Raw genomic sequence first — 25,753 nt, 5'->3', positions numbered from 1 at the left:
GAGTTGGAATTGGTATAAGAATTAAGGTTTGGACATGCATGCAAATTGCATGCAAAGTATCAAGCCTCCATTGAAGGAGAAGAAAATGGAAGAAGGGGAAGGGTTCACGTGAGAAGAGATAACTAAGTAAGGGTACAAAATTGATTTTTCACTATTGGGTTGTTGTTGTTGTGTTATGTACCCAAAAAATAGATGATATGTACCAAAAAAATAGGGTGTGCTTGTGGTCCCACTCATGAATAAAACTAGCTTATCATATAAAATCAAGGGTTAATGGTCTCACGCCTAAGCATATTTTCATCTCAAATTAACTTTAAACAACTCTAATTATCATTACTTCTAATAATTAATTAAAGTTGGAATGTTATACTCAATACCTGTGGATTATCTATTTAGTTAATAATACCCGTACGAATATGTAATGAATATGGATATCATATTTATGGTGCATGCTTAGAAATGTTTTTAAATAGTAAATTTACATATATATTCATAGTGAAGAATATCAAAATTAATATCTATCTTGATTCTTTTTTGGTCAAATTTGTGTTTGTTATGTAATCAGGTGACTATAAATTCACATCTTAAAATAAATATGTGGGAATTTTATTTTGTCAATTGTTAGTTGGTTCGGTGATAATTGACGCCAGACTTGTAGGAGGACCATGGTTCGATCCCCCATAACTGTGATCGGGAGGGGTTGTAACCACTTGATGTCAAAACTGACCCCCGAACTAAGATTAAGAAATTGGTGGTGAAAAAAAATTTAAAGCTATACTACATTTAGCTCCTTAACACATGCCTTTAGGTGTGTTGACATTGTCAAGGCAAAAAAAGCAGCTGTTATTTGGTTAGTTACTACTCCTTCTGGTTCTTTTTATAAGGAACACTTTGAGAAAAAAATTTGATCTTTTTTATAAGAAACTTTGACCAATTTTCAAATGTTTTAAATGTTCAATTTCACTTATGCCCTTATTTATTATAAGAGAGAATTTAAAAATAAGTAAATTAAATAAAGAGTAATTAAATAAAGGTATATATGGAATAAATTTAAATTTATAAGAGTATTAAATAAAAATAACTATGTTAAATGTGTTTCATTGGTCTGTGTGATTTTTTCAAAGTGTTCCTTATAAAAAGGACCGGAGGGAGTAGTTGGTATATTTGGAGATTGAAGAACAATATAGTTTTTCGAGGGGCTGTGACTGATTTATCTATTTTGGTGGACAATATAAGGACAATCTCGGTGGATTTGATTTAGTGGCCGAGCCGGTTGCAATTCTAATTATTTTTTTTGAACAATTGCAATTCCAATTATTATTTTTTCTAATGGGTGTAATAATTTGTATATTTACAACAAAGCATATAATTATTTGTTTTGAATTGGGTTATTATAAGGAGAAATTTGTGGAATTTTTTTTTTCTACCTCAACAATTATCCCTTTATCCCAACATATTTTCCAATATTCTCATTCTACTCTTGTCAAATTTCAGTATATTTTTTTACGTTGTCTTTTAAAACTTTTTCGGTAGACTGATTACACCATCGAAACACTATTCCGGTACGTTTTTTTTCCGATACGTTAATTTTACCAAAACACTGAGAAAAAATATCAATTGTTACGAGAACACTTTTTATAAGTGTTCCGGTTTGTATCATATGCATAATATAAACCAACCTTTTCTTTGGGTATTTGAAGATATCAAGTAGCAGCTCCAAATGGGAAATTATCAACACCGACAAAATTAGGACCTGCAAAATCCAAAATAATGCCATCCTCCCTACAGATTCTAATGTGACCAATGAAAGGAATGAACCATGAAATGACAGGAAGTGGTGACCAAACAATGGAGCACGGAAAACGAGACCTTCTAGGAACAATTTGCATAGTATTAGTTCTGGAAAAACCTGCTTCCATCATTTGGTTGTTGTTCTGGATCCAATTCTAACTCTGCTTCCATCGAAAATACAATAACTTTGGCTACGCATAATAATAGTAATGATTAATTAATATATTGCCATCAATCCATCATCCTCATCCTCATCAACAACAACATATACAAAGTAATAGATTATAAAAATGAGTTCAAAATTGGAATTGGGTGCGTAATTGAAATGATGGAAAAATGAAAATTTAGAAAGCAGGAGAAAAATTATGATCGCCATGTAATAGTAACCAGTAATAGAAATAAGAGAGAGATCCGATCAAGTTACCTGGTGAAGAAGAAGAAACAGTTGTAATGTGCACATTGTACCGGCACACTTTGAAAAAGTGTTCCAGTAGGCACACTTTAAAGTACGCCGGTTTGAAATATTTACCCGTACTCTTTTTTCAAGTTTGCCGGTATCAATATGCATACCGTAACATTCACATGAAAGTGTTCCAATATATATATATATATATATATATATATATATATATATATATATATATATATATATCATACCGGCAAACTTGAAAAAAAGAATACCGGTAAATATTTCAAACCAGCACACTTTAAAAAAGTGTACTGGTATGTATTTTTCCACTTACTCTCTTTTTTTTCCCCTAACTCACACCGGCACACTTTTTCTGAGTAGTATAGAAAATGATTTTTTTTTTTTACAGTTTAACATTATATATGAGGGTATATTTATCATTTTAATTCTAATTGTTGGGGTAAAGTGATAAATATAGGGTAGAAAGAAAAAAAATTCAAATTTGTGAAGTAATTGTGGGCCTATTCTGGAAGCCCAGTGCACAGAAAGAAAAAAAAAAAAACAAATGGAGTATAAAAAAAGGTTATCAATTTACAGAGAGTCTTCTCGGGGGTTTCCGGCACAAAGGAGGAGGCAGCATTTGAACATCATCAACCATGGTTCTCAAGTAAGTTTTCTTTCATCTGTAATGTTTATTCATCATTCTCTGTTCCGATTGCAATGCTTTTTTACGTTTCTAAATTACCGAATTTTACTGTCAAATTCATAGTGTTTAATATCTTATGTTGCAAATGAATTAGTTCGATCTAATTCGACTGTAATTGTATTTTCTGTTTTTGAGATTATTATTGGTAGAAATGTCACATCATTAGAATAAAAATCTGTTTAAATCAATTTATTTATTTTTAAGAATTGAAATGTAGTAAGTGAGGATGATAATTTCCGATTGTAATATCAGAATTTAACAAATTTACTAATGGTTATTTGTTATTGGTTTGTTAGGACCGAATTGTGCCGTTTCAGTGGTGCCAAGATCTATCCTGGGAGAGGAATCAGATTTATCCGTAGCGATTCTCAGGTGATATAAATAAATCTGAGATTCAAGTTTGTTATTGGATTCTGAATTTGATGTTTGTTTATGATTGTCTTTGTGAATTGTGATTGGTTGATTATTGATGGTTTCTGTTTGGTGATTAATTAGGTTTTCTTGTTTGTCAACTCGAAATGCAAAAGGTATTTCCACAACAAGTTGAAGCCCTCGAAACTTACATGGACTGCCATGTATAGGAAGCAACATAAGAAGGTGAATATTAATTACTTTGCCTAATTGTATTTGACAGAATCAATATCGCCCTTTGCAAATCTCTTGTACTTTGCACTTAGCTTGTGTAACCAGAATTCCGATCGAATGAACTTATCCTAAGGGGAATATTGTTTTACATCCTTAAGTTGCGAAGTTATCCTTCTGTTCTGATACCTTAGAACAAGCTATCACAGAAGGATGTGAATCCTTAAGTTGTGAATACTGATATATGAAATTGCTTTGTGTAATTGTATGTGACCGAAACAATGTCATTCATTGGAAAGCTCTTGTTCTTAGCTTGTATAACCAGAATTGTCATTAAATGACCTGTATTATACGGGGAATATTGTTTTACACCTTTAAGCTGTGAATTTATCCTTCTAAACATGTTACTCTGCTATTTGCTTATCCGTTACTGTTTGATGTAATTTGAATTCACAACAACTGTGATTATGTCTCTTGATTGCATGCTTGCTGATTTTTATTTGTCTACTTGGGATGTGCAGGACATTGCCCAAGAAGCTGTGAAGAAGAGGCGTAGAGCTACCAAAAAACCTTACTCAAGGTCTATTGTTGGTGCTACTTTGGAAGTTATCCAGAAGAAAAGATCGGAGAAGCCAGAGGTTCGGGATGCTGCCAGAGAAGCTGCACTTCGGTGTGTTTTCTTTTTTGTTTCATACATGGAGTAGATACAAATTTTGTCACTGCTAACATCGTCTCAGAATCGAAACTATCTCATAATATCTACTCTTTGTTTTTGCATATAAATATGGCTATCATTTCTTATCTGTAGTCATTATGTTTTTTTGCAGTGAAATTAAAGAGAGGGTTAAGAAAACCAAGGATGAGAAGAAGGCGAAGAAAGCAGAAAGTCAGGCTAAGGCACAAAAGAATGCAGGAAAAGGAAATGTTACGAAGGGTGCTGCATCAAAAGGTCCTAAGCTTGGTGGTGGAGGCGGGAAGCGTTGAACCCTTACGTAGTGTTGTTCCATTTTTGGTTAGCACTTGAATAGAGTTTTGAAACTTTAGTATTGATATTTAAATTGTTGGATCAATCTTGTATTTTGTTGTCCTGTTAAACCATTTATTGAAAGATTTCTTATTTAAGATTAGATTTTTCTGTGGAACAAATTTGAGTTTATGTGAATCATCTATTCATCTTCTATTGCTTTCGAAGAGTGCATGTATGCCAATCATTTGTTTTGGTTATGTGACACACTGGGGATTTTTTGAAGACTAAAGCCCCCAGTGATTTGTCTTTAGTGATGTTGTAGTATCATATATCATATAACTACACACTGAATATTATTTTCACATAATTCAGAATACATAATAACATGAATCAAGTTGTCCCATAATACATATTCTGAATATATTTTAAATGTGCATTGAAATCTATAGTTGACAAAAAAATATGCTGGTTTTCTATGAACAATTATGTTGAAAGTTTGGTTTCAACTTGTTAAAGCTTATAAATAAATAAAAAAACTTGTTGAAAGTAATTAGTTCTTCTCTAGCGATTTACTTCAAAACTTTGTTACTATGGTGATTCAACCGTATAGTTAAATCTTACTATATTAGTTAAATAAGTTTCACAGGGTTGACTGTTGGTTGATGAAGGGAAAAACTGTACAAAGCTTGGATTTATGTTGAAGTGACTGTAAAATAGTTTCATCAAGTGTGTATATGGTTTACAAACAGGGTGTTTGTATATAATATAACTAATCTTTATATAGCTTCAATTGAAAAGTTTGGTTGCGCTATTGACAATATATATATATATATATATATATATATATATATATATATATATATATATATATATATATATATATATATATATATAGCATAATGTGGCTCATACTATGATCTGAAAGAGAGTTAGCATTTAGTGATCATTTAGAGAGTTTAGCATTACTTGGGGACATACTTAGAGTTTCAAATTAGTGATTATTTAGAGGGTGTTTTGATGGAGTAATTAGAAATTTTAACAAATTTGAAATTTTAATCAATTTAAATAATTGTATTTGAATTACGTTCATTTTTAAATGTATGTTTTTGGATAGAGTAATAGGAACTTTGAGTGTGTTTTGAAGTTTTGCGTCCAATTTAAAATTTCAAATATTTTAGGGACAAATTTGTAATTTTTGAAGGTCAATTTGCAATTGTAAAAAATATTATAGGGGTCGATCTGAAAATTTTGAAATATATGTGCGGAAGAAATTTCAAATTCATAACTTTTTAATGTTATTTGAAATTTCTTAAATTTAATTTGGACAAAATACTTTAGAAATTTCCATCATTTTGAGATGTCATTTGCACAAATAGAGTACGATCAATTTTGTTAGAAAACATAGATTTTAAAGTTCTATCGATGAGAGGACTATCTTCTCAACATTTAATCGATCTGGATATAATTCTTATTAGGTTGTTGGAACATGATGTGAAAATGAAGGAAGAAACTTGGTATAGAAATAAACATAAGTATGAACTAAGAGAAGTATGAATTGAAAAAAGCAATTTTAAGTCCCACATTGGAGGGAACACAACTCTTAGAAGTGTTTATATATAGAAAAGTGTCCTCTTCAGGTGTGCCCCAAGGGGTACCCAGTTTTGTAAATTGGTGACCACGCACTCCTTGTCAAATATGACACACGCACCGCCGCCGTTCGGTCGGGCTTGGCCGGGCTCAGGGTTGAGCCTTGGTGATATATTAATTTTTTAATGCTAAGATAAAGAAAAATATTTTTCTTTACGAGACCAAGTCATACGATCAGTTATGCGTTGCCTATTTTTACTGATCCACGTTTTATCTGATTCAGCTGATAAGGTCAGTTTGAAATTCCACTGATTCCTCAAATTCAGTTCCCCACTTCCTCGTTAAATAGCAGTTCTTTTTATTCATTCATCAGTTCATCACATATTCTGAATATTAATTTTTTCCTTCTCTCTGCTTGCTTTCTTCACCGAATTTTTTTTCCTTTCCTTGTTGTTTCATAGAGTGGCTTTGCATCCATAGTGAATTGATACTCTTGTGTCAATTATAGAATTGATTCATCGAATAAATAGAGAAGGGTGTTTTATCCTGGAGACTTCACGGTTGATAGTCTACTCTGCACAATTTTGGGTAGTACCGTGAAACGTCATAAAGAGAGCGTATTCACCCGCAACTCAGCCGATATATTTTTTCAGTAGTAGCTTTTTTCGAAAAATAGTTTATTTTTAAAATCAAAAACAACAGGTGTAATGATTCTAGAGTGTCTAAAGTGCTAGTATAATTTAAGCTTAATGGAATTACTATTTTTGTATTTGGTTTAAATGTCTCATAATTCGTGTCATTACGTTGAGGAAATTACATTGAAGAAATTATGTTGAAAATTATGTCGAGATAACATTTTTAATTACGTTGAGAAATTATGATTTTAAATGTTGAGTCTTGTTGTGTTTTCGATGAATTATTTGCTATTACTTGTAATATGTTTGATCGTTTGAACGACGATGTTTATTGATGCTTTATTCTATTTGCATTATGATCTATTCTATGTGTGACTTCATCTCACTCTCGTTTTGGCTTTGCCCTACGGTGTGCAATCGTAGATTTTCATGTAACAGATGAGTCTTAGCTACTAAGTATCGTGTATGGCTTTAGGACGCTGTCTTCTTTTCCTGCTTTCAATCAATCGAGTCGCTCTAAAAGGAAGCCAACTCCACAATCAATCTACCAAATCCATTAGATTGTCATTGTACAAAACACTTAATACTTACGTAAATTTCTTACTAACTTGTATATTAGAAAATCAAAGTTTTGTACAATCTGTACTTAATCGTAAAAGTAGAACACTTCTAGAGACTCAAGTGTAAAAAACTAATCATTTGATTGTAAAAGTCCTTTTAGAAGGCAACCAAAAGTACTAAGAGGGGTAGCTATCAACCCCGTAGACCATCAGTGGTGAAGGGAAGGCTCCAATTGGTTGAATTTATGGTCAATTTAAGCCTAATTAATCATTTTTTTTCCTTTCTATTTTAGTTAAATACATGTGGTTTCCACATATTTTTAGTGTTTCTTTCGTATTTTTTGTGATTTCGTCGTCTTATATTATATCACTGTTTGTTTAGATTTCCTGTCATAGTATGTATTTTGTTTTTTCGTCGTAGTGCAATTTGTTTTTTGTTTTTTCATCTTGTTGCGGTATTTATTTGTTTCAGGTTAAAAGATTAAGTTCGATCAAGTGCAAATTTAGTCATTGACTTTAGTGTCATAAACCCTACGGATTCAGAGAAATGAATATTGTGACACTTCAACTTGGTCAAATATATAGGCTTATGTAAATTGCATGGAGTCATCAGTCATGGATGTTCTAAGTTTGTTCACAGATCCTTTAATTTTTAGTAGAATTGTATATACGGGCTAAGGTTCGCGGGTCGACCCGGACTTAAGATCAATTTTTTTTTGTCCGTTTATACTTTTCCTCACGCAGGTAGGACCGTTAGAACCGCGGGTTATGTGGGTGAAATCTGCGGGTTCGCGGGTTGGCTTGTGACACATCTTTTTATAGATATAATTAATTAATTAATTAATTAATTACAAATTTTCACTTCTAAATTATAAACATGGTCATGTTTAAATCCAACATTCTCAGAAAAAACAAAAAAAAATAAAATTGGAGGAATATGAAACTTAGATTTTCAGAATACACGCTATTAGCTTGTGATATCCTTAGCTTGTGATACATAAGGTTTTTTTATGTTTAAATATTTGGATTACCAAAAAAATATAATTTTTTTTATTAAAATTTATTGATTCTTTTAAAATTTTTCAAATATACAAAAGTTTCATAATATATAAAGTATTATGAAATCTTGATTGTAAAAAGTATTTTGAAAAAAATCTCTCAAAATCCATTCAAATAATGTGTTAAAAATCTTGATTGTAAAAAAAGCTTTAGAATCTCACAAAATCAATATAGTCCAACAAAATCTCATAAAATCATCAAGATTTTTTTTACAAAATTGTCTCATCAAATCTCAATTCAATACACCCTTATTAAAAAAAAAAGTCATCTACATTTTTATTCCTTGGAAAAGAAGTCAAATCCCTGTAATAAAAAAAAACATAAGGTTTTTTTATGTTTAAATATTTGGATTACCAAAAAAATATAATTTCTTTTATTAAAATTAATTGATTCTTTTAAAATTTTCCAAATATACAAAAGTTTCATAATATATAAAATATTATGAAATCTTGATTGTAAAAAGTATTTTGAAAAAAATTTCTCAAAATCCATTCAAATCATGTGTTAAAAATCTTGATTGTAAAAAAATCTTGTAAAAAAATCTTTAGAATCTCACAAAATCAATATAGAATCTTTAGAATCTCACAAAATCAATATAGAATCTTTAGAATCATCAAGATTTTTTTTACAAAATTGTCTCATAAAATCTCAATTCAATACACCCCTTAGTAAAAAAAAGTCATCTACATTTTTATTCCTTGGAAAAGAAGTCAAATCCCTGTAATAAATAAAAATCAAATCTTGTAATAAAAAGAGAAAAAATCGATCCTGTAATAATGAAAAATCAGATCCATGCTCATGCAAGGTTAATTCTAACACTTTATATATATGATAAGACCTTCTATTTTTTGTCAAAAAAAAAATATATATGATAAGACCTTCTATTTTTTGTCAAAAAAAAAATATATATGATAAGACCAACAACAAGTCTTTGAAGTCACAGCCTCAATTTTCTTCTCTTCTCCAATCAAAAACTGCACCACATTATTAAGGTTCCATTCATAACCCCGCCTGCCGGCTGCTCCGATGAATACCGAACCACAAAACTCACGGTGTTGCCGCGGTCTATCCGAACCAACTCCTACAGCATTCTTGAGCGAGGACCTTATCGTGGAGATCATATCCTGGCTTAGAGTGAAACCTTTGATGAAGATGAAGTGTGTTAGTAAATCATTTAACAGTCTTATCTGTGATCCTAAATTCGTGAAAATGCACCGTAAACGATCTTCACGAAACACACTCTCCTATCTAGTTTCTTACAAAGATGATTTCAAGAAGGTTGATGAGGATACAGTGGTTTGGTCCATGACTAATTTACACAACAACAACAACCTCCCCGCGGAGGATGATTACAGTTTTGTACCCTTCTCGGTTGGTGATTTACTTAAAACTCCTTCGATGATTCCCAGTCTCGATGATCCTTACTATTGTTTGATTGACAAGGACTGTCGTAAAGTTGTTGGTTCTTGCAATGGATTGGTTTGCTTGCTCGGTTCATCTGAGCATCAAACATGGTTCCGTTTCTGGAACCCCGCCACTAGGACAATATCTAATAAATTAGGTTTTCTTTGTAATGTCAAGTATCGGTATAAATTGACAGATTGGAGGTTTACTTTTGGTTATGATAATTCAACCGACACTTATAAGGTTGTGGCATTACTTCTGGGGAATCACCCGCGGAAAACGGTGGTACGAGTTCTTAATTTTGGGGATAATATTTGGAGAAGTATTCCAAGTTTTCCTGCTAAGCCTCTTCAGGTAGCAGTAAGTTCACAAATCAGCAGGGGGTTTAATGGTGTGCATTTGAATGGCACTGTTAATTGGTTGGCCTTTGGGAGAGGTCGATCTGATCTATTTGTGATTGTTTCGCTTGATCTAAGTACAGAGACATACAAAATATTCCGTGTCCCTCGATTTTCTCATGAGGAGTTAAATGTAATTCCTCGCCTTTGTGTCATGATGAATAACCTTTATTTATATCATGATGTCAACAAAACCGATTTTGTTATATGGATTATGACAAAATTTGGAGATGATAAGTCTTGGACCAGAAACCATCTACTCAGCAGCCATGACGTTCTTGGGTTGAACATTAAATATGATCTCTTTTCGTGTTTCAATCTTTATCTCAATCGTGGTACTATGCTATTCTTACAAGACGATAAAGCTATTCTCGCTCATTTGTTAACTGGAACACCATTGAAATCTATATTTAACAAAAAAATATGTTGGTTATCTATGAACAATTATGTCGAAACTTTGGTTTCAACTCGTTGAAAGTAAGTTAAGTTCTTCTCTAGCTATCGAAGATATACTTGTTTGAATTTATGTTAATTTAAGTACTTTGCTTCGATATATTGTGTGATTGTTTCCTTTACTTCAAAACTTTGTTACAGGTATGCCGGTCGAATCAACTGTCTAACAAGCAGAATTCCATGTTTAGTGCTCATTTATGCTGAATCTCTATGTTTGATCTGATTACACCAATTCAAGTACACCCTATGGAAGTGAAGTGAGAGTTATTTTATCTTATATAGAGTTGCAATATTGCATTATGGTAGAAACTATTTTCTTTATTTTTATTTTCACATAGGGATATAACTGCACTTTTTTATTATTGTCCTTGTATTGAAATTATTTTAATTCTCACCAATTATGTTGTGATTTCTAATTCTGAACCCTTCCTTTTATGTTATTTGACTTTTCTTTCTGTGCAATGTCTGTATAATTTTGTTTTTTACTATGCATGTGTATTCATAGTACAAATTGTTCTGCTAGCTTGAGAAAATTGGTGGAAAATGAAGCAATCTCTTACATTTCTATTAAACCTGATGCTTAAATAACAATGTAATCAAGGGGTTGAGTTTCTTATTTGACTCAGTCTTATACATAATACTCCATATTTATTTAATATAAAACCGTATAAAACAATGATAAATGTGACTGGCTTATAGAAAATCATCAGTGTTCTGTTAATCAATGATGTGACACGAACCTTGCCGCAACCGCATACTTCATCTGATTCTATATATAAGAGAAAATTTGGTCAATAAAAATTTTTATATTTAGTCCAAATTTTAAGCCAAATACATCATAAACTTTTATTATATCAACTTTTACCGACCCAATATTCTCTTGTATTAGGACCGGCGAGAATATTCGTTAAGCCATTATTCATTTGTTCTATGTCTCAATTAAACATGAAGCATAAATGTCTCATCTCATCCTCATTGAATGAATATTTTAGTTATAATAGTACTCAACAGTTAAAAATTTGATGCATTATGGAAGCGACTAATAAATGTTATGTCTGCCCTGACAGACAATTTATTTACTAGTAATAGTAATTATTGTACTCCTGAGGTCAGTTCCTAAACACTATTCCATTACTACTATTGATTCTAATTCTAATCTACACAACCAATCAAATTAATTAATCTCACAAAAACTCACATAAAGTTATTGTTCAAACAGATTAATTACTCTAATTATGGTTGTAGTTATGATGAGGAACATTAGGCCAGTAGGGTAAAAGTGGAACACTGTTGTTAAAGTTATAATCCCCCAAATTAAAACAGTTTCCCTCTGCAATGTTGAACTGATTATGATCTTTTCCCTTAACCTCCCTGTTGGAGCAAAGCAGAGCAGCCTCTGATGTGCTTTCCACTGTTTCTGTTTCTTCCCCTGAAATTTCTGAATAGTAACAACCTTGCTCTTTCAACATAGCCTTCAACTTCATTACCTGAACAGGACACAGCAGAGTTTTAAATATGTGTGAATATAATTAATCTGTTTGGATATCTAAGGATATGTCACATGTCTAGTTCAAGACTTCAATAGCAAAACCAAACAGTATTATAATGTAAACAGTATTAACTGAACTGGCTAAATCAGGCTTTTCATCAGGCAGTTTTCCACGCATTCACGTATTCAAGATATCGGTAGCCGTTCAATCAAGACTGGACGGTTTAACTGTTGGATCGAGTTCGTACGGTTACCAATATCCTGAATGTGTGATCATGTTGACAAGAGGAATCCAATTTCCAAATTTATCTCAGGTTCATGAAATGAATTTAAAGTGCTATGGATTTTCTTAAATAAAAACTTACATAATATATATATCATGACTTAGGATTCATCACCGTCAAACGTAGCATACTTACACCTTTAACAACTCTTTGTAGAAAACGAATTAAATCAATCCAACCGTTGAATCATCTTATATTATGTTAATGATCAACGTATATAAAACTTCAAAACAATTTAGACATATATATGTTTAAGAATAGATATTTACATATGTTCTAAATAAGATGATCTCATGAAATATCATATTGTTTTGAAAATCTATGAATTTTCATAGGCTTGATCCACTTAACGAGAACTTTCAATTCAACTGTTGAATTCATTTTATTCGTCTTCTACAAAGAGTTATTAAAGGTGTAAGTTTGACATCTGATGTCAGCCGATCTTGACTCGTATAAATATATGTTTACATACCTCATCCTGAAGCTGCTGTTTTTCTTTGGACACAACATTAAATTGGTGTTTAAGTGAATCATAAAGGTGTTCAAGTTGCTTGGTCTTCCACCTTGCACGCCTATTCTGAAACCAAACAGCGATTTGTCGAGGCTGTAGCCCTAACTCTTTGGAAAGCTTCATCTTCCTTTGCGGATCTAACTTTATCTCCTCCTGGAAACTACTCTCCAGTGATTCCATCTGTTCATTAGTTAATCTCTTTTTCTTTTCCTGGTTCCCATACTTCATCATTTTTTCCATTTCTGGGAACATTGTCTCTGTCCACTCTTGTTGTTTCACTTCCACCATTCCTTAACAAACACACATAATATTGCTTAGTTTAACATGTGAATAGTCTTGGTTTATCAGTATGTTTAACTAGTTCCCTGGGGCACTCTTTACACTATTGTATGTAGTCAAATGTGCTAATATCATGTTGAACATTGGCATGTGCCGAACATATTCATTATAAAGTGTCGATGCTGCATACATTTTGAAATGAATGTTGACAAGTATATATACAACATATAGAAAAACAATAACTATGAATGGCTTAAACTTTTTGGCAAAAATATGACTTAAACTTGTGGACTATGAAAAGTATATATATTACTAAATTACATGCTAGAAGTTATTAGGTGCAATGACATGAGGATAAAAAGTAAAGTGCATGGCATAGAAGAGTAACTAGCTAGTGTTTTTGTACCTTGATACGGGGTTTGATTGTAGTTGTAGAGGAAGCTTAAGGAAGACTCTGGTTGAGGAACAAAGCTTCTTTGGTTACCATTCCACTCCATGATTATCTATCTGTTTCACTCTTCCTTCAACTGCAGCTAGTCTGGTTGTATGGCCTATAAGTATAAGTTTACCTATCTGTGTTTGATAATTAAGGGATGGACCACAAAGGAAGTTGTGAGTGAGAAGAGATAGTGAGAGGTCAGAGCTTCCTGTAGCATGTTTAAGTAGCTAGCTAGGTTTAAGGGAATTTGATTACTCTGTACTCTAAAGAGAAAAATGACAAATTTAAACTTATATTTTTTATAAATAAAAATGAATGATTTAGTCCTTGTGTGAGTTATTTAGTTCAGTTAGCAGGGACATTGCATTATATATGTAGGGGTTGGGATCCAAATTTTGGTTTAAATATCTCCATGATGGAGCTTACATTTGAATTTTCTATTTATTTATTTAAGTATTTGCTGACTTTAGAATCCATCATGTTTAGTATGATTTCCTTCCAACCATATACTAATCCATCCTTATTTATACACAATTCATTTTTCAGATTTATTGAATAACGGATGTATCTGGTCCAATTAAAGTAGTATATATTTTCCATCCACAAGGCTCGAACGTGAAACCTTATTTAATAAATCTGAGTTGAGTTTCACTTGGATCAATCTAATATTGTAGTATTGTACTTCTTAACTTGTGTATTTAAAATACCCTGCTGTTTCTTTTTTAATATATCCATTCTTTTTTAGATAAACGAAATGATAAGTCATTAAAAACTCACACATTCAAAATAGAGGAACGGGGATTCAAACTCCAGTCATGTCATTCGACCTAATAATTTCGACATTTCAGTCAGTTGATAATTGAACTAGTTCTAAAATATATAGGAAATTCAATGTATAAGTATGATAATGAAGCGTGGCAGTAGAGTTCTGAAAGGGAAATAAAGAATGAGAGTGTGAGAGTGAGAGTGAGTGTGAATTGGTGAGCAATTGTTTTGGTATAGTTCACTTTTGGGTAGCAACAAAGTTTTTGTGTTTAAGGCTGAGGCCGTAAAACTAGTGTACTAGCTGGGATTAGGAAGGAAAGAGTAAGGACAAGGCGTGAAAAAGGGGAAGGCATATGTCAGTTTGGCCCCCCAAACAACCTTCAAAGGGGACCATATTTGATCATACACATATGAATCTCTCACTTATTGTTTTCAATTCATTACTCAATTTGTTGCTTCTTTTAAATTCTAGAATCCTATTCCATCATTTTCATAATGTATATCACTTTGGGAAAAAATTGTTATAAAAAAAATGTTATTTTCAAAATTTAATGTAATATTATTTGTTTTTCTAATTTTATCTTCTAATTACATTTCTCTTTTTTCTATTTATAGTGATTTCTTAATTAGTGTGAAATGAACACTTGTTTTAAAATAGAGTGACTATCAATATTATTGATTTACAATATGTTTTTTAGATGAGGTAGTCAACGCCTAAAACAGACATTCAAGTTCTTAAACATATTTGGGCTAATATGGAGGAAGGAGAGAAACCTCTCACCCCTCCCCTCACTATTTTTTTTTTATATAAAACATTAGCGTGCACAAGCATCACATGATAACTATGACATCCCAACTATGTTGGCACCCCATAATCATCACCTATCATTTGCAGCACCCTAAAAAATTTATTAAAAAGAAAGAAAAAAGAAACAAACTTGGGGGGACTAGACCAAAACCCAAGGAAACAAAAATACAAGGAACCTGCCACTGCCTCATTAAAAACCTTTCCTGGAAAACCCCAAGGGATAAAACCAAGGATAAGGGAAAAAGAGTGCAATGGATTTAATGAAATCTAAAAGACGGAAGACCCATTAAATTACTAATATAATCTCCTTGAACACTAGGCGGAACATTATCCCACCAATAAAAATCATCAACATTGATGCCTAAAGCAGCCATTTTATCTTCACAACAATTCCCTTCACGATAAATGTGTGTCACTCTAAAATGCATGGTTTTAGTCAACTCCAAGCAATTGAACCATCTATTACGGAGCTTCCAAGGGACAATGAGGGAGGACTTAAAAGCTAAATTAACCAATTGTGAATCGGATTCAAGCCAAAGATAATTCCACCCTTTTGAATGAGCGACCTCAATAGCATTCATAACACCTATAAGCTCAGCATGGAGGGCGTAAGAATTTCCAATATTAATAGAAAAACCTCCAAGAAAAGTAGCAGTATAGTCTCTAAAAAGACCCCCACAAGAAGCAATACCGGGGTTACCCAGCGCTGAACCATCTGTGTTGCATTTAACCTAATTATAAAGCGGAGGATGCCACCATACTTCTTTGATGACAGGTGCATTGGGATGATGGACATTGACATTAAAAGCTTTCAAAATGACGAATTCCTGCATAGAAACGAAAGAAGATTTTTTAGATAAATTGCCAGATAAAGAAACATTGGAGATAATTGTGTTGATTGCAGATCTCCAATGGATAGATTTTCCCTCAAACCTATGTTGGTTCCTGCACCACCATATAATAGTAAAAATATTAATAATTGCAGCAATAACAACAATTTTACATTGAGAGTTCCAATTTTTGTTACAAATATCAAAAATAGAACTAACAGTACTCGTGTCAATTCGCAAGGAAATAACAGAGGCAAACCAATGCCAAATAGCCTTAGAAAAAGAACAATCGCAAAAAATATGATGTATGGTTTCAGCCTCCTTCCCACAAAGATCGCATTTTGAGACAATATAACAACCTCTATGACAGAGAAGATCATCCGTAGGTAATCTATTATGCATAATTCTCCACATCAAAAGATTGGCTAGAAATGTTGGGCAGCCATATATCAATCGTTCTAAGGGTGTCACCTTTCACATGTCCATTTGAATCCTCTATTGAAATGTGAGGAGGATTAGCAACCTGATTCTAGAGTTAGCAGAGATCTACTATTTGGTGCGATAGTTATTTTGTTCTTCTTCTATTTATTTTGATTACTTTTGGGGTAAGGTACAGCTCGCCCCCTTCACATTTTTTTCTTCTCTTTATATTTATATTATTATGAACTATATGTATACGATGAAAGTGTTTGGGAGTGCCAATTTAGTTGGATGTCTACTCAAGCCTTGATGTTTAGATGTCCTTAACTTATAATTAAAAAAAATATAGTATGTTAGGTTGTGGGCAGCCGCAACTGCCCATCTAGGGTCATAGGATCGTGAAAATGAGAAGTTAGGAGTTGGTGCTTCAAAGAAATACACTTCTAAATCACATAGATAGTGAACCAAACATACACTTATACACTTAGGGCCTGTTTGGTGCGCAGGATAGCATAGTGACATGATAGGATATAAAACAGGATAAGGATATGATAGGATAACAGCAGGATAACATTTATACTCAGTTATCATATCCTATGTTTGGTGCACACAGGATAACAAACATGATAACTATTATATTTTGTTTTTAATACATATTTGCTTATAATAATATGATAAGATATATAACATATTTAATTGACAAAATTACTCTTGTAAAACAATTGTTATTTTTTTAAAATTATTTTGTAATACTTTGAATTTTATAAATAAAAAATATAAATAAGTAATTAAATAACTTTATATAATTTAAAATAAAAATCATGAGAAAATAATCAAGTTTAATTTTTTATATGAATCATGATCAAATAAATAACTCAATAATATATACATGTTAGATAAGCCAAATGAATATATGATATATCTCATACGTAAATAATAAAACTACTATTGCAAAAAAATTATATTTAATTTTTTATAAAATTTAAATTAATATCCCTATTTGTCAATTTTTTAATAATCATTTTACTTTAAAATATTGTAATTTTAGTAAAATTTTGATTTTTTAGAATATATAAATTACAAAATTACCCCTGTGAGAAAATCACATATATATTTAAAAATTAATTATTTTATTATTTATATTTTATTAATTTTATTTTATGTATTTTAAAATATATTTTATAAAATAAATCAGTAATTTTTTTTTCTTCTTATTCTATCCTGCTGGTAACCCAGCTCAAATTCAGGATAAGAATTATAACTAGAGAGACGGGATAGGATAAGCTTCAGGATTAACGTATCATATCCTACTGTATCACCAAACACTGGATTGTGGCAGGATATGATACAGTTATTCTATCCTGTCTCTTATCCTATGCACCAAACGAGCCCTAAAATTGAGAGTTTAATCTAACTCAACCTAACAAAATCAATTTGTAAGATGACGATTATCTCTATTTTATAAACACATATTTAGGCTATCTTCCGACCGATGTAGGACTTCTTTAACAAATATTGTCATTTTAACCCATGTAAATACGACAAAATCTTATTAACATCTCATGGAACTAGACTAACCATTCTTACACCAAATTGATTATTTACACATTTGTTTTCCTTTTCCATTGAGACAACTACAATCACCCAAAACTCATGTTTCACCTTACTTGTCTTACTCTTAGACAAAAACACAAAGTAAATATGTGATCTCACATTTGCAAAATGGGAAATAACAAAAAAACAAAACCAAGATAGTAAAACTCCTTTAGCTTCCAAAGAAAGTGTGTAACCAGACCAGTACACACACAAAACCTGCTACCACTGATATGTTCACATGAGACAAATAAAGGAAAGGGTAAATAACTTAGGGATCATGTCTGTGTTGTTTTTAACCTCTCCTCTCCCTTTCACCTTAATTATAACTTGCCAGTGTTTCAGGAAAGAAAGCTGATACAATCTAACTTTCACTTCTCTTGTCTGTTTCTACCTCTCTCTGTTTCCTGCATGAAATTGGGATCTGGGTTGGCTTTTATTATTATTTTTATTTATTTTTTGGTTTTTGAAATTTAAGATTGTATTTGTTTTTGTTGTAGTAGGACGTCTATAGACTGTGTCTAGTTGTACCGCAAGAAGTAAAAGCCAAAGTTGGAGCTGCAAGAAAGGCCTTGAGTCCCAAATGCTACAGAGATAGATAAAAATATTGACTAAATCAACGTTGCGTTGATCTTTTATGGTGCGTTTGGTTTTAGGGAAATAAAGAAGGGAAATACGAAAACTGATGAATAAAATTAGATTAGGATTTAGTCGATTCATTCTTTAATTTCTGTATTTTTCTTCCTTCTTCATTTTCTTTCCTCAAACCATATCACGGAAGTTTCAACAAATATTAAAATTACAAAAATATCATTGAACATGTCTTTTGTTAATAATATATTGGAATAAACCAACTAACATGGAAGAGAAAGTCGACTATCAAATTAACTAATAAAAACATACTCCCTCCCGTCCTTTTTATAAGAAACATTTTGGGAAAAAGATTTAGTCATTTTTATAAGAAATTTTGACTAATTTTCAAATGTCGTAAATGTTTAATTTCATTTATGCTCTTATTTATTATGAGGGAAAATATTAAAAATAAGTAAGTTAGTTGAATTAAGAGTAATTAAATAAGGGTAAATAAATTAAAATTTATAAGAGTATTAATTGAAAATAACTATTTACAATATGTACTTCTTTGGTTTGTGTAATTTTTTCAAAGTGTTCCTTAAAAAAAAAGGATTTGAGGGAGTATTTTTTATGATCATATTAACTAAAGAAATACTTTAGACTATATTTGGATTGGTGGTATGTGGTGGAATGGAATGGAATGAAGAGGTATATAATAAAATTCCATTGTTTGGATGTGCAAAAAACTAATGGAATGGAATGGAACCCAATGGAACCAATTCCATCCTATACCACTGAAACCTTCAATTTTCCATTCCTCCCAATTTGGAGGGTATCCAATGGAATGGAACATCAAATTTTTAATATTACTTTTTTACCCTTATTTTATCCGTCTCTCCCTCTTCTCAAATACTCATATTTCACTCATCTCTCTACTTCATTTCTTCTCTCTACTGTTTGTGACTTCTCATTTCTTCACAAGTCTTCTTCACTACTAGCAAGGTATGACATTTTTTGTTTTGGTTTTTTTTTCACGATTTTTTTTTCTCTCTGCTACTGTATTGATTTTTTTTATGTGTGTTTTCATATTGGGGTTGTTTTCTTTGTTTTCCCATTCGATGGTTTAGGTGTGTTTTGTTTGTTTAGACTGCTATCATGTTAGTGGTTTTTATATTGTGTTTATTTTGTTGGATGTTAATTCTATATAAATGAATCTTATTTTATTTTATGATTTGTTATAGATGACTAATGAAGTTATAAGAAAAAAACATTTTGAATTGCTCCAAATGATGGTTGTTCAAGTATCCACCATTATATTATGCAATGGTACTGAATTATGATATTCAAAATCCAAAAGACCTGGTTCCCATTGTCATGATCATATGTCATCTTGTATTGAATATATTGTTATGAATGAAATGAGTTAATTTGGTTTTTGTCAAAAAAAAATAATCCAAAAGACCTGATTATGAATTATGTTATGATTGTTATCATCTGAATTTGCTATTCGACTATTTTGAAATTAAGATATCACGTTTGATGCTCAGGTTATGTACATTGTTTAGGTGATTAGAATAAGACAATAGTATTTGAAACTAATATTTCATTGTTATCACGTTTGATGCTCACGTTTGACTATTGAAACTTTGTCTCTCCACTAGTGTTTTAAAATTAGAATATTGGCATTTGGAGTTATGGCTTATAGTTCAATGTTTTAAAATAAGGGTAAAATTGGAATAAACACGTTATAATGTATTCCATTCCGTTCACTTCCCAAACGATTTTGTGGTAATTTTATTCCATTCCGTTATTGAATATCCAAACAATGGAACGGAATTTGTGTTCCATTCCGTTCCGCTCCACTCCATTCCATTATATTCCATTCCGCTTCATTCCGTTCTGTACCATCAATCCAAACATAGCCTTAATGATAAAAGTGACTATTAAAATTCTTAAGGAGAGTTTGTCACTCATTTAAATTCTACAAAATCCGAGGATTGGTTTCTACAATTGCATGCAGAAAGCGACTATTTACTCGAAAATATTGCATATTTTGAAGTGCTTTTTTTTGTTTTGGTTTGATACAATCTTTAATATTGTTTTCTTAAACTGTTGATGTCCAGTGATATAACAATAACATCAAATGTTTTGAGGAGATTCATGTTGATGTGATTATCATTGTTTGAAAGGTACAAAGATCTTAAATTTAAGATTGCTTGTGAGTGTTCGCTAGACATCCATACCCTCTTAGTGGATATTATAAACTTAATGTGCAATAGTAATAGTAATGTGGATGGAGTTGATTCCACATATAATGAAGGATATACCAAGTGTTTTCTTCCAACAAAATGACGAATAAAAGGGAAAAAGAAAGAAGCAAAAGATAGACTAGGTTGAGAAAATGAAGAAGGCGCCACAAATTATGATCATAAAGATTGATAATTCAAGAGGATTCGTCACAATGGTAAGGATGTCATTAATAAGAATCAATTAAGGTTCTAGTCCAAAAATCAAAGGAGTCACACTCATTCCCACAATCTCACCAAGAGATATTTTACTTCTGTTCTGGACTGGGCCAAGAGCTGGCCCAATCACTTATGCCCGACATTTGGGGCAAGGCCCAATAAGGGGATACTTCCCCGACACGTCAGCCAATGACATGTCCTGCTCGACATAACAGATTAGCTCCACGCTAATCACGTGCTCGGCTATCCGTGCACGACGACTCATCCAGCCTTAGCTTAACAGCTAAGCAGCACGTTTAACACGTGCTCCATTGACCAACCATATCCGTCACGGAGTCATCCATTACCCGCCAATAGCGGAACGACTCCAAACCAGGATAGAGGCAAATAACTGCCTTCCCCTACGATACAGGGACTATCCTGGCAGTTGGACCTATTGGGCCGGTTATCCAGGCCCAATAGACCAACCTTTGGCCCAGCGCTGGGGGCACTATATAAGCTCTCCTATACAGGAGAGCCAGGTATTCAAAAACCATTCTACACTTTCTTTCTCTCTCTTCTTTTGTATCTCTCTGTTCACTTTGCTGACTTAGGCATCGGAGCACCTGCAGGTACAAACCCCCCCTTCGGTGTGGACGCTCGCTCAACGGACCGGCCATCAATCTATTCTGATCACCAGGTACGATCAGTGGCGCCGTCTGTGGGAACTGAGTTCTTCCCCATTCTTTAACCTTTCTCCAAAGAAACAAAGATAAAAAACCAAACCTCTCAAAAAACTTCATCATGGCCAGTTCTTCGCAGCCACTCAACACCGACGCCGGCGACGATAACGTGCTCAACGTTCCATCCTCTCCGCCGCCGCAGCATAACACCGTGCTATCCCCGGTGCGTGACAATACCACCGCGTCTCACGGTCCAGAAACCGACTCCCGCGACGGACGGGAAACCTCACTCTCTTCCGATGAAGAAGACGTCGAGATCCTAACCGATCGTCAGATGGGCAAACGCCCGCAATTGAAACAAGAAACTCCGGCAAACAACGCCGAACAGCCCGCCGTCTTGGCCAACTCTGAAGTCGCAGCCTTGATCGCTGCCCTCAAACAAACAACGGAGGCCATGCAGGCTCAAAATCGTCGACTGGACGAGCAGAGCGAAAGAATCGCCGCGCTGGAGAAGAGCCGGCGTCGCAGAAAGACCAACTCTCCCCCGCGGAGACACCAGGCTACTCCTTCCCCTCCCCGTCCGGCGGCCGTCAAACATCGACGCCCCGACTTAGAGAGGGTCGAAGTTACTCCTCGGAAGAGGGATCGTACTCCTCCACATCGCGAGGGTAGGCTCTCCCCGGGCAAGAAAGGGAAGCACGAAGCCCCGCGCCGCCATTCACCTCAAGGGTTGACGAACATGGCCAAGCATGGCGCGTCGGGCAGCTATCGTCCTCGCAAATCTCGCAGTCAAACGCCCATGCCCGGCGATAATTCTCCCCGGTCTTCCGAGGACCATTCTCCCAATGGGAGTGACGAGGGTGATCCCCGATGCCCCCTGTCCGCAGACATTCTGAGGAAGCGTGTTCCAAAGGGCTTCGAGAGACCTCCTACGCTCCCCGCGTACGATGGCTTGACCGACCCCGACGATCACATAGCCAATGTGAACGCTAACCTGGATTTCAGGAACATTAGCGGTGCCATTAGGTGCAGACTGTTCCCAACCACGCTGAGGAAGGGAGCAATGGCATGGTACCAAAGCCTGCCCCCTCAATCCATCCATTCATGGAGGGATCTGACTGAACAGTTTTCCAGACACTTCACTGCTTCCCGCAAGCATCCAAAGACTGTGCACGCCTTGGAGGCCATATACCAAGCCGAGGATGAAACTCTCCGCAATTTCGTCGAGAGGTTCAATAAAGAGGCTGTGCAAGTCGAAACAACCGACGATATGAAAAAATACTTGCTGCAGAGGGGCCTTCGCCCGGGCAGCGATTTTGCCAAAGCTGTGGGCATAGAAAAACCACCCACCTGGGACGACCTCCTCCTAAAAGCTCAAAAGTACATTGATTACGAGGAAGTCCAGGCAGCTGATGTCGCCCGCCTTGCCCGACCTGGAAGCAGCCACCCTGCCCGCGAGCCCTCCCATAGGAACGATGACAGGGGTGGCGACAGGGGACACGATAGAGGCGGCGATCGGGGTGGCGAGAGGGGCAGAGACAGAAGGAGGGGTGAAAGACGAGAGCCTCGTGGTCCTCCAAGCACATTCGCCACCTACACCCAACTCGTCAAATCACGGGGAGAGATATTCGCTGAGGTTCACATCTCTGAGTTCGACAGAGCAAATGTGAAACAACCAAAGCCAACCCCCCTAAAACCCGGCCAAGACAAAAATAGGTACTGCAGATACCACAAGAGTTATGGTCACAGGACCGACGACTGCATCCAACTGAAGGATGCTATTGAAATCATGATCAGAAACGGACAACTAAGACAGTTCGTGAAAAGAAACAATGATCCTCGACCCGAAACCGCGGAGACTCGCGCGGTCGAGGAGGTCCCTCCACAGCCAGCCGGGCAGAAAAACGCCAAGCAGATAGCTATGAGCGTATCCCGGCCAGAAGATTTGGCTATCCCCAGCGATTTTGAGGACACTTATACTGGTCCTACGCTTAGCACGGGGGACTACTTCACAGACTCACTCGTCATATCCGGCGGTCACATGGACAAGCACACCGTCGGATCAATAAAAAGAAAATTCGAGGATCTCATCAACACGTCCTCGAATATGAACGCAACGCTGGACAAGGCGAAGGGGCGATCAATGCCTTTAGCCTTCTATCGAGAAGAGCTGCCCGGTGGGACAGCCAATTTCCAAATTCCCCTCCTCGTCCGGGCAGACATGGCCAACATGGACGTTCGTCGGGTCCTCATCGATCCGGGGAGCTCTTGCGACATCATGTACGCCAGTTTGTTCAGGACCTTACAGCTGGACGAGACACACCTCACCCCATACATGGGCTCAGACCTCACAGGATTCAATGGAGCAACTACTAGGCCTTGGGGTTATGTCGACCTGATCGTCACCTTTGGCTCCGAAGAGACTGCTAAGTCGATCAGGGTGAAATTCTTGGTCGTGGACTGCCCCTGCCTCTACCAGTGCATCATCGGCAGGACGGCCATAGCAGACCTGATGGCTGTCCCCTCCACCGCCCACCTGAAGATGAAATATTACACTCATAAGGGGCAGGTTGCTACTTTGCACGGGGACATCGAAGCCGCGAGGAGGTGCTTTGACGCAGCATCCAAAGGAAACAACTTCATTGGCAAAGCTCCTGAAGCAAAGAAGCCAAAGCCTTCCTCGGAAACACCACCAAAACCATCCCCGGAAGCACCACCAAGTCTGCCCGGTCCAAGTGTGAGCTCTGTTGATCTTGACAGCCGTACCTCCAAGAAAGAGCATAAGGAGGAGAAAAAGCTGAGGAAGGAGGAGAAGGAGGACGACGAGGCGAGCAAAGAGCATTATCGCCCCATTCCAGATGGAGACTTTGAGATAGTCCAGTTTGGCGAGGATCCAGAAAAAGGAGTCAAGATTGGTACGGGACTCCCCGAGTTGGCGAGGAAGCAGATGCTGACTTGTTCGCATGGCACGCTGCTGACATGCCCGGACTGGATCCAAACATCGCTTGTCATCAACTTACTGTCGACCCACTTGCTAGTGCTGTAGTGCAACGTAGGCGTAGGCAGTCTCCCGAAAAAGCGGAGGCTGCTGAAAAAGCTGTAAAAGACCTCCTAGAGGCAAATTTTATTTCTGAAGCCAGATACACTACCTGGTTGTCAAACGTTGTACTAGTTAAAAAATCTAATGGAAAATGGCGCATGTGTGTTGACTATACCGATCTCAATAGGGCTTGCCCTAAAGATTCCTATCCTTTACCTTGCATTGATAAATTAGTCGATAATTCTTCTGGCTTTAAATTATTGTCTTTTATGGATGCATATTCAGGATACAACCAAATCCCAATGGCTGTGGCCGACAGGGGAAAAACAGCTTTCATGACCGAGTCGGGCAACTATTACTACAACGTAATGCCCTTCGGTCTAAAAAACGCTGGTGCTACATACCAGCGGATGATGAATAAAGTATTCCGGGCAGAAATAGGCGACATGCTCGAAGTCTACATGGACGACATGATCATAAAATCCCACGAGGAAATCGACCATACCGCCCACCTACGTAAGGTCTTCGAGCAGGCCAGAAAACACAACATGCGATTCAACCCAGAAAAGTGCACCTTCGGGGTACGAGCAGGAAAGTTCCTCGGATTCTACCTAACAGAACGAGGAATCGAAGCCAACCCCGACAAATGTCGTGCCTTTACGGAGCTCCCAACTCCGAGCAACAAAAAATCCATACAAACCCTGAACGGAATGCTGACCTCATTGTCTCGCTTCGTAGCAAAATCTGCTCAACACGCATTACCGCTTTTCAAATTACTAAGGAAAGAAGCTGTGTTCGAATGGACGGACGAGTGCGAGCAGGCCCTCCAACATCTTAAGAAGGCCCTGTCCGAACCCCCAGTCCTCTCGCGCCCGGACGTCGAGGAGGTGTTATACATCTACCTCTCCGTCGCTTCCGAGGCCGTCAGCGCAGCCCTTGTCCGCGAAACAACGGAAGGACAAAAACCAGTGTACTTCACGAGCAAGGCCCTACAGGGGCCCGAACTCAGATATACACAAATCGAAAAGGTGGCCCTCGCCTTGA

The 25,753-nt window shown here is 35.4% G+C and overlaps 4 protein-coding genes across 4 annotated transcripts; 3 read left to right on the top strand and 1 right to left on the bottom strand.

Annotated features, from left to right (window-relative positions):
• The first annotated feature begins 2,757 nt into the window (after positions 1-2,757).
• LOC123904402 (60S ribosomal protein L24-like) lies at positions 2,758-4,615 on the top strand. Its single transcript, XM_045954077.1, has 5 exons — positions 2,758-2,867; positions 3,203-3,278; positions 3,402-3,503; positions 4,010-4,158; positions 4,316-4,615. The coding sequence occupies exons 1-5, from the start codon at positions 2,857-2,859 to the stop codon at positions 4,470-4,472; spliced, it is 495 nt and encodes a 164-aa protein (XP_045810033.1). The 5' UTR covers positions 2,758-2,856; the 3' UTR covers positions 4,473-4,615.
• A 4,707-nt stretch (positions 4,616-9,322) lies between these two features.
• LOC123895681 (F-box/kelch-repeat protein At3g23880-like) lies at positions 9,323-10,573 on the top strand. Its single transcript, XM_045946158.1, has one exon. It carries the CDS (start codon positions 9,323-9,325, stop codon positions 10,571-10,573), a length of 1,251 nt encoding a protein of 416 aa, XP_045802114.1.
• A 987-nt stretch (positions 10,574-11,560) lies between these two features.
• On the bottom strand, positions 11,561-13,704 carry LOC123904394 (putative homeobox-leucine zipper protein ATHB-51). Its single transcript, XM_045954069.1, has 3 exons — positions 13,521-13,704; positions 12,797-13,125; positions 11,561-12,038 (listed from the first exon to the last, which is right to left on the bottom strand). Exons 1-3 carry the CDS (start codon positions 13,609-13,611, stop codon positions 11,781-11,783), a joined length of 678 nt encoding a protein of 225 aa, XP_045810025.1. The 5' UTR covers positions 13,612-13,704; the 3' UTR covers positions 11,561-11,780.
• Positions 13,705-22,408: 8,704 nt separating this feature from the next.
• On the top strand, positions 22,409-24,715 carry LOC123895676. The gene is made up of 2 exons (XM_045946144.1): positions 22,409-23,692; positions 23,978-24,715. The coding sequence occupies exons 1-2, from the start codon at positions 22,409-22,411 to the stop codon at positions 24,713-24,715; spliced, it is 2,022 nt and encodes a 673-aa protein (XP_045802100.1).
• The last annotated feature ends 1,038 nt before the right edge of the window (positions 24,716-25,753 follow it).

This window comes from Trifolium pratense, linkage group LG1 (genome assembly GCF_020283565.1).
Source record: "Trifolium pratense cultivar HEN17-A07 linkage group LG1, ARS_RC_1.1, whole genome shotgun sequence".
Taxonomy (NCBI): domain Eukaryota; kingdom Viridiplantae; phylum Streptophyta; class Magnoliopsida; order Fabales; family Fabaceae; genus Trifolium; species Trifolium pratense.
The sequence above is the reverse complement of the archived record's forward strand: the minus strand, read 5'-3'. Positions and strand labels throughout refer to the sequence as shown.